The sequence below is a fragment of the Hyla sarda genome, chromosome 4 (genome assembly GCF_029499605.1).
Source record: "Hyla sarda isolate aHylSar1 chromosome 4, aHylSar1.hap1, whole genome shotgun sequence".
NCBI lineage: Eukaryota > Metazoa > Chordata > Amphibia > Anura > Hylidae > Hyla > Hyla sarda.
The window spans coordinates 134,585,254-134,598,127 of NC_079192.1; the positions used below are offsets into that span (position 1 = coordinate 134,585,254).

The 12,874-nt window shown below is 43.2% G+C and overlaps 1 protein-coding gene across 2 annotated transcripts in view; it reads right to left on the reverse strand.

Moving 5' to 3' along the window:
• Positions 1 to 12,874, reverse strand: part of SPPL2A (signal peptide peptidase like 2A) — a 68,715-nt gene that overhangs the window by 23,593 nt on the left and 32,248 nt on the right. For both annotated transcript variants that reach the window (XM_056572204.1, XM_056572203.1), the window contains exons 3-9: positions 11,789 to 11,971; positions 9,123 to 9,212; positions 6,766 to 6,899; positions 2,880 to 3,031; positions 685 to 781; positions 453 to 554; positions 126 to 207 (exon numbers count right to left, since the gene is read on the reverse strand). In XM_056572204.1, the coding sequence (XP_056428179.1) occupies positions 126 to 207; positions 453 to 554; positions 685 to 781; positions 2,880 to 3,031; positions 6,766 to 6,899; positions 9,123 to 9,212; positions 11,789 to 11,971 (840 nt within the window). The remainder of the gene's footprint in view (positions 1 to 125; positions 208 to 452; positions 555 to 684; positions 782 to 2,879; positions 3,032 to 6,765; positions 6,900 to 9,122; positions 9,213 to 11,788; positions 11,972 to 12,874) is intronic.

Below are 12,874 nucleotides of genomic sequence, written 5' to 3' on the forward strand. Positions count from 1 at the left end.
CAGCGCAGAGCAGGAGATTGCTAGGACGTATGCATATGTCCAGTTGCGCCAACAAGCTAGCAACCTGAACGTAAGCATACGTCCTGGGGCGGGAAGGTGTTAAATACATTTGGGTACTTTCTTACCTTAAAATTTGGCATTCTTAAAGTTTTAATAAAGTTAAGGCAGAATGCAATCCCGAGAATATCTTGAAGTATCCAAATCCACCTAGATAAATAAAAAAGGGTGCTTAAAACAGATTACTTTATTTTAACAGTAATAAACATAAGAAGCATATCAAAACAGGAGCACTTTGCAACTATGCACACTGTGTGCCCACTTCAGACACACGTCCACTTACACATTTATCTCCACTGACAGCTGAACAAGCAGCACATACAGACTATTAATAGGTTGCTAAGAAATGTATCACATGCATTTATAAACATTGTTTGTATCATCACAGACAGTACCTGTCCTCATTCCGAAATACTGCCCAAGTCACAGACAAAGCTACACAAAAGGCAGCCAGGAACACCAGCCGCACTTCTCCACTTTTTCCAAAACACGAAACTCTGGGAAAGGTTAAAAACAGAGATAAATTAGTATGTTTTAAATAAAGTCGAAATTAAATTAGAAAAAAAGAAAAAGTGAAAGGAAAGGAGGAAGAAAGGAAAGGAGGAAGAAAGGACTTTCAAGACACACCTGCATCTTCCATATGGGATGTACTGGATCAATGCAGAGAGACAGTTGAACATACTCAAGGCAGATGCCAAGCAAAACACACAAATGATAACATACACTGGAAACAAAAAAAATAAGTTAAATAAGTTAAGTGGCATGGTGTAAAACATAAAGGAGTACTTCAGACAAAAATCTGCACCTGCATAAATTACAACTGTAAGTCTTTCAGGTTGTATTTTTTTAACATGGGCTATTTAAAGGGGTACTCCACCCCTAGACATCTTATCCCCTATCCAAAGGATAGGGGATAAGATATCTGATCGCCGGGGTCCCACCGCTGGGGACCCCCGCAATATAGCACACAGCAACCACCTGTTACTGCTCCGGAAGCACTGGAGGGTCTGGCTCCCGACCACGGGGACGGAAGATCGTGGCGTCACGACTCCGCCCCGTGTGACATCACACCCCGCCCACTCAATGCAAGTCTATGGGAGAGGGCGTGACAGCCGTCAGTAACAGGTGGGTGCTGCGTGCTATGTTGCGGGGGTCCCCAGCGGCGGGACCCCCGCAATCAGACATCTTATCCCCTATCCAAAGGATGTCTAGGGGTGGAGTACCCCTTTAAAGGGCTTCTAGGAAAATAGTAAACTGTACAATAGTTTGAAAAGTCTACACTGGTTCCCTATATACTGCTGTGACAAATGTACACAATGCCACTTCATATGGCCACCAACAAAGAATCATGATACACAGATATGGCAAAAGTTGAGATAATTCTGGGGTTCAAACCCAGATTGATCAATAGATAAAGCTGAGCGAAGCGTGTGGAAGGGCACTTAACTCCCCGGCTCGGTGCTGTCGTTCTGATTACAGGACAGTGTCTTAGCACTAGGACCGCGACTGATCTGAACTTTTAAGTCTGTATGACATAAAAAGTTAAATGACAGTAGTGCTTTAAATCAGTGTCACGGTACATTTACATCCATCACTGTCAGAAGCACATTGCCTGTTTTCAGGAGATGTACTACCGATAAACGCTGGGCCTTTAAGGGGCAAAAATCGTGTGCGAACTGTCCATAGGTACCCTGTGTAAATGAGCCTTAACAGAAAACCTAGTCAATATGTGTAAAGTGGTGCATAGTCATGGCAAGAAGAAGAGCCTACAAATGTAATGTTTGCTGTGAAGACCCCTCTACATCTGCACAGAGGGTATATGTTCTACCTGTTCTTTCAAAGTAAGTAGATTTCTTCTTTAAAAGGGAACCTGACACCAGCAGTTTTGATATGGGGGTAGATAATGAAAGGGTGTAGCAAATTATTATTTTTTAAGTCATATCGATGGTAATGCAGAATAAATAACTGTTCTCCGTATATGAAACAAAGTGTTACTGTCATTAAAAACAACTATTGACATGTCGATCAGACAAGTCAAAAGTTGTTGATCACATCGGGTGTCACTGCTAAGACCCACTGTGATTGTGAGCTTTTTGACGAAAAGGCAGGTGGCACTGTGCTCCACTCCCCTGTCTAATGGAAGATTTGTCCATTTCTCTGCTTAGAACTCTATGCAGAGAAACGGACACTCTCTTGGCCAGCTGGGGAGCTGAGCACAATGCCGCCCGCTTCCCCAGCTAATAACTCTCCATTGCAGCAAGTCTTAGGAGTGAGACCCGATGCGATCAACAACTTTTGACTTGTCTGATCAACATGACAACAGTTGTATTTAATGACAGTAATGCTTTAAATCCTGCCACTGGTAAATGACCCATCCTGAGTCATTTGAGCAGTGTCTATCCTCAAGAAATGGAGCCTGTGTAGTGTATCTGGTACACAGCTTTTACACACCTCTGACCAAGCAGCGCTGAAATAGAAGCAGGGGACTGACAATCACACAGAGCAGGCTTGGGTCATTTGCATGCAGTGTATGGTGGGATTAAAGTGTTATATCGGGACAGCAGTTCAGTCTGCACTGCTCCCAATGCAGAAATGTTTTTTTATTTCCTGGCCAGCAGATTTACATTGAAACGGATGCTGACAGTTTTCCATTAAAGAATACCAATAAGCAGTGGTGTGCAGTCATCATCACGATGTTGCAGTAGTGCAGAAATGTTTTAAAACTAGCTATTCAGTTTGTCATCACCTCAAGTCTAACACAAACTCAACTCAACTAACACAAGGAACAGAAGAACAAATATATATAGCAAAATGACACTTACCCAACCACTTATAGAAGAAGTAAAGCAGAAGTAACATGACGCAACATATAACAACAAACAAGATAACAGTGAAAGGAGTGAATGTCACATTTTCATCTTTCTTCTTCGCTCCTTCATTTTCCCCAGTACTTTGGGAGGGTCTTAAGTCTTCCCTGTAATAAGAAGTGAACATTTTGAATGATATTTTTGTCTACATTGTACAATCCTTGGGCATTAGAAATGATTTTTTTGGAAAGCTGACAGCTATATCCCCCATAAGAATGCTTATACAGCTCAGCTGCACATAAGTGAGTACACCCCTCACATTTATTATTACATATATATTTTATCTTTTTATGTGACAGCACTTAAGACATGACTCTCTGCTACAATGTAAAGTAGTGAGTGCACAGTCTGTATAACAGTGTTTAATGTTGTGTCCCCTCAAAATAACTCAAAACACAGCCATCAATGTCTAAACCTTGGCAACAAAAGTGAGTGGAAATGTCCAAATTGGGCCCAGAGTGTGAATTTTTTGTGTGGTTACCACTACTTTCCAGCACTGCATTAAGCCTCTTGGACATGGAGTTCACCAGAGCTTCACAGGTTACCAATGGAGTCCTCCTCCACGATAACATCAAGGAGCCGGTAAATGTTGCACTCCACCAACTTCCATTTGATGATGCCCCAGAGATGCTCAGTAGGGTTTAGGTCTGAAGGCATGCTTGGCCATTGCATCACCTTTACCCTTCTTTAGCAAGACAGTGGTTGTCTTGAAGGTGTGTTTAGGGTTGTTGTTATGTTTGAATACTACCCTGCTGCAGTCTCTAAAGGTAGGGGATGATGCTCTGCTTCAGTATGTTACAGGACATGTTGGCATTCATGGTTCCCTCAGTAAACTGTAACTCCCCAGTGCCAGCAGCACTCATGCAGGTGTAGATCATGAAACTCCCACTACCATGCCTGGTAGGCTCTTGGAAGACCCCTTTATAGGGGTACTCCGGTGCTTAGACATCTTATCCCTTATCCGATGCCTGATCACGGGAGTCCTGCCGCTGGGGACCCACGTGATCTTGCACGCGGCACCCTGTTTGTAATCAGTCCCCGGAGCGTGTTCGCTCCGGGTCTGATTACCGGCGACCACAGGGCCGACGGCGTGTGATGTCACGCCTCCGCCCCCGTGTGACGTCATGCTCTGCCCCTCAATGCAAGCCTACGGGACGGGGCGTGATAGCTGTCACGCCCCCTCCCGTAGGCTTGCATTGAGGGGCGGAGCGTGACATCACACGGGGGCGGGGGCGTGACATCACACGCCGCCCGCCCTGTGGTCGCCGGTAATCAGACCCGGGCGAACACGATCCGGGGACTGATTACAAACGGGGTGCCGCGTGCAAGATCACGGGGGTCCCCAGCGACGGGACTCCCGCGATCAGGCATCTTATCCCCTATCCTTTGGATAGGGGATAAGATGTCTAAGCACCGGAGTACCCCTTTAAGCTACATTGTGGTAAAAAATTGGTTTAGGAGGTTATACTGGGGTGTACTAGCTGCAAGGGTGGTTTGTTTTGTTATTTTTAAGTATACTTTGTATAAACGGGAGTAGTTATATTATAAATTTTTTTCTATAATTAATATTAGCATTAATGTAGTAGCTTTGTTTCATGATGCAGAACAAGAACAGTTGTTAAACTGGGTGTTAATGTCCTTTTCTGCAGACGAATGCACTTTCCGTAAGCCGGGTCAGTCCTGGAATATATACGCGACTTAAATGGAGATGAGACTTTTTTTCTTCATAAATATCGACTATCGCATTTGATAAATACATGACCATGGCAAAGTAAAAAAAAATTACTATGTGAGCAGATTTCAGAAATGGGCTTTGGAATAAGCAAAAATCTAAAAAAAAATATTTACTATGGTGCTTGATAAATCTCCTTCATGGTGATCTGTGATCAGAGGGTTCATGGACCTTCATAATATTCAAGTGTGCATGAGTGAGTGTATGTACGGTATGTTTGTCATAGGGGCTCTCTTCAGATGGGTCTCTGAGATGCCCTCCTTATTGCTGATGGCTGATTATATGTGTATTGCTCCCTGTCATTATGGAGGCGTCTGTTTCTGGATGCACAGAGGCTGTTCATTTTGTTCATATTGTTTATCATATCTGATATTAAAATGCAAAACTACTTAAATAAATACTTTTAAAAACAAGAGATAAGAATTTAAAGTAATCTCCCAACTTGACTCTCCCACCTGATGTTTAGATCAGACACAGAGAGACGTAACTCTGCACTGGCTATATGGTTACTGATGCAAATCTACAATGTCCAGAAATTCTGTGCTAGTCCTATTAATAATAGGATCAGTGCATGAAACCTGCTGGGTGTCCTATAGATGCCTTGGCAATACCACCTAACGTGAAGCTACATTGCTCTCTAGCTAAGTCTCAAAAATCAGATGGGAGAGTAATGTTGGAGGGACACTTTGACATGAGAGTAGGTGTTCTTTTCTTCATAAGAAATACGATACAGTCATGGCTGTAAATGTTGGAACCCCTGAAATTTTCAGGAAAATTAAGTATTTCTCACAGAAAAGGATTGCAGTAACACATGTTTTGCTATACACGTTTATTCCCTTTGTGTGTATTGGAACTAAACCAAAAAAGGGAGGAAAAAAAGCAAATTGGACATAATGTCACACCAAACTCCAAAAATGGGCTGGACAAAATTATTGGCACCCTTTCAAAATTGTGGATAAATAAGATGGTTTCAAGCATGTGATTCTTCTTTAAACTCACCTGGGGCAAGTAACAGGTGTGGGCAATATAAAAATCACCTGAAAGCAGATAAAAAGGAGAGAAGTACACTTAGTCTTTGCATTGTGTGTCTGTGTGTGCCACACTAAGCATGGACACCAGAAAGAGGAGAAGAGAACTGTCTGAGGACTTGAGAACCAAAATTGTGGAAAAATATCAACAATCTCAAGGTTACAAGTCCATTTCCAGAGATCTAGATTTGCTTTTGTCCACAGTGCTCAACATTATCAAGAAGTTTGCAACCCATGGCACTGTAGCTAATCTCCCTGGGTGTGGATGGAAGAGAAAAATTGATGAAAGGTGTCAACGCAGGATAGTCCGGATGGTGGATAAGCAGCCCCTAACAAGTTCCAAAGATATTCAAGCTGTCCTGCATACTAAGGGAGCATCAGTGTCAGCGCGAACTATTCATCGACATTTAAGTGAAATGAAATGCTATGGCAGGAGACCCAGGAGGACCCCACTGCTGACACACAGACATAAAAAAGCAAGACTACATTTTGCCAAAATGAACTTGAGTAAGCCAAAACCCTTCTGGGAAAACGTCTTGTGGACAGATGAGACTAAGATAGAGCTTTTTGGTAAAGCACATCATTATACTGTTACCGAAAACGGAATGAGGTCTACAAAGAAAAGAACACAGTACCTACAGTGAAATATGGTGGAAGTTGAATGATGTTTTGGGGTTGTTTTGCTGCCTCTGGCACTGGGATTACCAACGGAATTTGGGTCGCACTGTACAGCCCAGTGTCAGAAAGCTGGGTTTGCGTCTGAGATCTTGGGTCTTCCAGCAGGACAATGACCCCAAATATATGTCAAAAAGCACCCAGAAATGGATGGCAATAAAGTGCTGGAGAGTTCTGAAGTGGCAGCAATGAGTCCAGATCTAAATCCCATTGAACACCTGTGGAGGGAACTTAAAATTGCTGTTGGGGAAAGGCGCCTTCCAATAAACATGTGTATAGCAAAACACGTGTTACTGCAATCCTTTTCTGTGAAAAAAACTTCATTTTCTTGAAAAAATTCCGGGGTGCCAACATTTACGTCCATGACTGTATTTCCAAACACACAATCATTTCTCTTCACACTTACAGCTCTGATACTCCACTCCAGTAGCCACCAAGTGCCACAGTGAACACAGAGATCAGGAATATGACCAACATGCTGTAATCGAACAATGGAGGTGATGGGGAATACATTGTCACCTCAATATTCCTCCCAACATCCTAAGAGGGTAAAGAAAAAAAACAATCACTTTATAGATTACTTACATTCTTATATCAATTGCTATTAAATTCAGTCACGATAAGACCTAAAACCTTCCCTTAAAGCAGTGTTTCCCAACCAGGGTGCCTCCAGCTGTTGAAAAACTACAACTCCCAGCATGCCAGGACAGCCAAAGGCTGTCCAGGCATGCTGGAAGTTGTAGTTTTGCAACAGCTGGAGGCACCCTGGTTGGGAAACACTGCCTTAAAAGACTCAGACTTCTTTTTTCCTGTGTAGACTACAGCAGGTGATGTACATAACTTTATGTTTTTTACTACTGGGTACGTAAAAAAAAAAATAAAAATGTTAAATTCATAAGAGGATTGGGAAAAAAATCCCAAAAGTAAAACAAAATAAAAACACAAACTCATAGAGAAGTGAAGCATACGGTGTCAGATCACGGGCCAGGACTGTATAAGGTTCCCTTTTCCAAACTCTCATATTTCTAACCATGGGGAAAGCAAGGGAGGAGATAACTAGAGATGAGCGTACTTACAGTAAATTCGATTCGTCACAAACTTCTCGGCTCGGCAGTTGATAACTTTTCCTGCATAAATTAGTTCAGCTTTCCGGTGGGCTGGAAAAGGTGGATACAGTCCTAGGAGACTCTTTCCTAGGAATGTATCCACCTTTTCCAGCCCACCGGAACGCCTGAAGGCTGAACTAATTTATGCAGGATAAATCAACTGCCGAGCCGAGAAGTTCGTGACGAATCGAATTTTCTGTAAGTTCGCTCATCTCTAGAGATAACCAATGATAGGAAAAACTAGAAAGGGGGGGGGGATAAGGAAAAGCAAGCAAAAAGGAAAACAAAGATAGCCAGGATGAGCACAAAAAAGTGAGAAAAGAAGAAGAAGGAAGGTTAAAGGGGTACTCCACTGGAAAACATTTTTTTTTTCTTTAAATCAACTGGTGTCAGAAAGTTACAGATTTGTAAATTACTTCTGTTAAAAAATCCTAATCCTTCCAGTAGATATCAACTGCTTAATGCTCCAGAGAAAGTTCTTTTCTTTTTAAAATTTCCTTTCTGTCTGCCCACAGTGTTTTCTGCTAACACATCTGTCCATGTCAGGAACTGTCTGTAGCAGGAGAAGTTTGCTATGGAGATTTTCTCCTACTTTGGACAGTTCCTAAAACACCTTAAGACACAGGTGTCAGCAGAGAGCACTGTGGTCAGACAGAAAGGAAATTAAAAAAAGAAAAGAACTTCCTCTGTAGTATACAGCAGCTGATAAGTACTAGATGGGGTAAAACATTTTTTTTTAACAGAAGTAATTTACAAATCTGTTTACATTTCTGACACCAGTTGATTTAACAGAAAATGTTTTCCAGTGGAGTACCCCTTTAAGAGAAATAAGGGCTTGACAGTGGTGATATAAGAAAAGTGGAGAAATAGGGACAGACAACTGGAAAGTTGGTAGATACCTTAGGGAAATAGCATCCTATACTCCAGAGCAGTGTTTTCCAACCAGGGTGCCTCCAGCTGTTGCAAAACCACAACTCCCAGCATGCCTGGACAGCCGTTGGCTGTCCAGGCATGCTGGGAGTTGTAGTTTTGCAACAGCTGGAGGCACCCTGGTTGGAAAACACTGCTCCAGAGGATCTAAACTATTCATTGACTCAATCATTGACTTTAGAGAACAATAAGCTCAGGGATGGAGTATCCTGGTTTCTCCAGCGGGATGCACTCTTTTTAAAGGACAACTGCAGCACAATATACACTTATCCCCCATCTACAAGATAGGGGATAAGTGTTTGATCGCGGGGGGTCCGACCGCTGGGACCCCCCTCGATCTCCCTAATGGGCGCCGTCATTAGCGCTCATAGTGAGCGCTTAGGCGCTTAGCGTCGACCTAGAGGTCGACATTGACGCCCCGTCTCCTCCCCGTCCCAATACAGTTCTATGGGGGAGACGGGGAGGCAGGAACACTGCCTCCCCGCCTCTCCCATAGAGATGTTTGGAGGAGGTGTGCCGGCCGCAGCGTCATGCTGCGGCTGGCACGCCCCCTGCACGGGGGAGCCACGGCACAGCCGCGGCCCCGTACAGGAGATCACAGGGGGTCCCAGCGGTCGGACCCCCCCGCGATCAAACACTTATCCCCTATCCTGTGGATAGGGGATAAGTGTTAATTACGCTGCAGATGTCCTTTAATGGGCAGGTTTTCTATGCCAGCGATACATACCTGCTCCATGCCAACAATATCTCCATATTTCACATAAGCAATAGGTATTGTAAGGCTTTCATATCCACTTCTGTTGTCTGTTGGACGAGGCTGCAATAAAGCGTAAGGTATTTTACAACTTAGACCAGAAAAACTATAGGGGAAATTTATCAAAACCTGTGGAGAGGCAAAGTTGCCAAGTTGCCTATAGCAACCAATCAGATCACTTCTTACATTCTTAACAAGACCTATGAAAAATGAAAGAAGCTAGCTGATTGGTTGCTAGGGGCAACTTGGCAACTTTGCCTCTCCACAGGTTTTGATAAATCTCCCCCTATATTCTTTCACAGGGCCTAGTAGAGATTAAACTCGGTAAACATTCTGTACACCTGCCTCATAGAGCGTAAATGGGAGAGAAAACAAGACGGTCTATATAACAACTGTTAAACGGGAAAGAAAGAGAAGATAAAAAGAAAAAAAGATCCATATAATCTTCCCTTTTATTATTCCCTTTATTTGTATCTTAGGATAGATATAGGTTTATTAGAACAAAAAGGAAATATATGTGCAGCCCACAGTTAAAAAAAAAAAAATCAAGGTTAAAGGAGAACTTTCGCAAGAAATAACTTATCCCCTAATTTTTGCTTGAGTTCTCCTTTAAAAGGGGTACGCCGCTGCTCAGCATTTTGAAAAAACTGTTCCGAACGCTGGAGCCGCCGCCAGGAGCTCGTGATGTCATAGCCCCACCCCCTCGTGCCATCACGCCCAGTCACCTCAATGCAAGTCTATGGGAGGGGGCGTGACAGCTGTCACGCCTCTCCCATAGACTTGCATTGAGGGTGCGGGGCATGACGTCATGAGGGGGTGGGGCTATGACGTCACAAGCTCCCGGCGCCAGCTCCAGAATTCGGAACAGTTTGTTCCAAATGCTGAGCAGTGCGCGTACCCCTTTAACTGGAAAATACTAATAACCTAAAAAGTGTCCTTAGTCCTCAGAAAATCACATAATGCATAATTAGATCTTTATATCTCTAATAGATCTAGCTGAGAAACTCTAATTGTAGTAAAACAACTTATATAATGCTAGATTATTTAATAAGTAAAAAAAAATAGTTATACAATAATACCAAAACCACAGGGCCCTTGTGGTAGGTAGGATTTTGCTGTACTGGTGTTGGACATAAACCTTTAAAAGGAAAACCGTCACCCTGATCACCCGCACTAAACCCAATACACAGGGTTATAGAGTGGGTGACTAGGAGTGCAAAGAGGTGTCACTTACCAAATTCCATCCAGTGGCTCCTGTGATACTGCCCAAACAAAGTCCCGTTCTCAATTCAGTTAACTGCGCGCAGGAGGAGGGACCCTGCAGGCTGCACGCCCCCTGCTTCTTTATATAAATCTGCCTCTATTAGCATATAAAAATTCTGCGCTGCGCTATGTGGCAGGAGCGCTAGCGCAGTTAGTTTACAGACAGCTCTCACGTCCTAGTGACGCGAGTCGCATGTCACGTGAGCGCTGCGCTCTGGCACAGTAGCAGAGCGCTCTGGCAAGAAGAGCTTTCACGTCACTAGGACGTGTGAGCGGTCTGTAAACTAACTGCGCTAGCGCTCCTGCCACAGAGCGCAGCGCAGAATTTTTATATGCTAATAGAGGCAGATTGTGTCAGGAAGCAGAAAGAAGCAGGGGCGGACAGCCATCGAGGCCCCCTCCTCCTGCGCAAAGTTAATTGAGAACGGGACTTTCTTTGGGTAATATCACAGGGGTCACTGGACGGAATTTGGTAAGTGACACCTCTTTGCACTCCTGGTCACCCACACTATAACCCAGTGTACTGTATTTAGGTTGTTGCCCCTCGTCAATACAAAGCAGGGTGCTGGCTGGCTAGCAAAAAGCCGTCACTGTGGGCCCGAGTAGAAATAAGATTTCACATTGAGTAGAGCACAAAAAGGCATATGGAAAGCTATAGACCATTCATCCCCCACTGATGTGGAAAAGCAAACATGCTTTATTTAACCCAATCACAGATGCAACGTTTCAAGAGCCTCACCTTTTCATTCTCCAGTGTGTGTGTAGAAAGATAGATAGACAGATAGAGAGAGAAAGACACACACACACACACACACACACACATAGCCTGAACCAATCCAATAGCAAATTAAAGTCTACCTGTCCTCAACAAAAATGTTTTATATAATGTAGATAATACCATTATATGTTTATTTGTAATATACATTGGTTAAAAAATGTGTACATTTTTGTCCCTACAGCTATTGTCTGTGTGTCCCAACGAGGAGTCCAAATACAGGAAGTGAGGGTGGACAAGCAAGTGTCTGTGCACTTAGGACAAGCAGGGCTCTGTACACTGAGGCTCTATAACATGCTCCCGGCTCACACAGCAGGATGATTAATAAACCAGGATCTTGCAAAGACCCCTGCTTCTCCTGCCCTCACTTCCTGTATTTGGACTCCTCACAGACACACAGGCAATAGCTGAAGGGACAGCATTTTTTCACCCAAAAATATACACATTTTTTAATCAATGTAGATTACAAATATACATATAACGTTATTATCTACATTATATCAAAAGTTTTTGTTGGCAACAGGTACACTCTAAGTTTTTGACATCCAGGTGGAATTTCTGTCAAAGGCATAAAACTCAGAAATATGATGCAGACACCTACCAGACCATCTTTACTTGCCACAAGTAACATTTTTGCATTGTGGTTCTGAGCAATCATAGCTTTGTCCAAAATCGAGCAATTGCCCCACATCACCACCACAGCTTTATCCTTCAGACTTATAGTGGGTACTTCAGAATCGCTGCATAACCAAACTGAACTTATATTTTCTAGCTTGTAGTAATCCTAAAAGAAAAGAAAACGTTTTCAAATAGTGTTCGTCTAATACAAAATTAAAGGAGTTCTGCAGTGTAGGGAAAGGTATCCCCTACCCAAAGAATAGGGAATAAGTGTCTGACTGTGAGGGGTCCTAGCGGTTGGTCCAAGCTCCTGCACAGAGCGGGGATTGGCACGCATCCTCCATTTATGTATATGGGAGAGCCCGCTGTACTCTGGTATGACCGGCTTTCCCATAAAGAAGAATAGAGGGTGCGCGCCCACCTCGTTCTGTACGCGAGGAGAGACGGAGCATCATGCAGGAGATTGTGGGGGTCCCAGCGGTCGGACCCCCGCGATCAGACACTTACACTGCAGTACCCCTTTAAAGTTTATCCTACAGTTAAAACATCTCTTAAAATGATGGACACTGCGAATGGAAAAACGTTGAAGGGACCAGAGTATTATGGCCACTCATTCTCACGATCAGTGGGACAAAGGTCAGACGTCCTCTGGCAGTCATAAGGTGATCGCATATCCTAGCACAGAAATGTGCCATCATTTTATGAGATGGGACTAGCTAAAGAAAAGAGCCATTTGATGCTTCCTAACTGGCTCAGGAACTGAATACATTTCATACCTATTTTCTACCAATTTTCACCATCGCTGTCCGGTATAGATTGCTCCTGCCAGTTTTGCTTGAACAATATAATGGCAGTAGCTATTGTACTATTACAATGGTTATAGCAGGAAAAGGAAAAAAAATAAAAAGAATCTGCAAGATGAATACACAAAAAAGACAGCTTACTGCTATGCTACTGAGTCACTTCTAGCTGAGGTTCTATTGTGGTGTTATAATATATTTATTCTGAATTTACACCCCTGAAATTTTTCTAGAAAATGAAGTATTTCTCACAGAAAAGGATTGCAGTA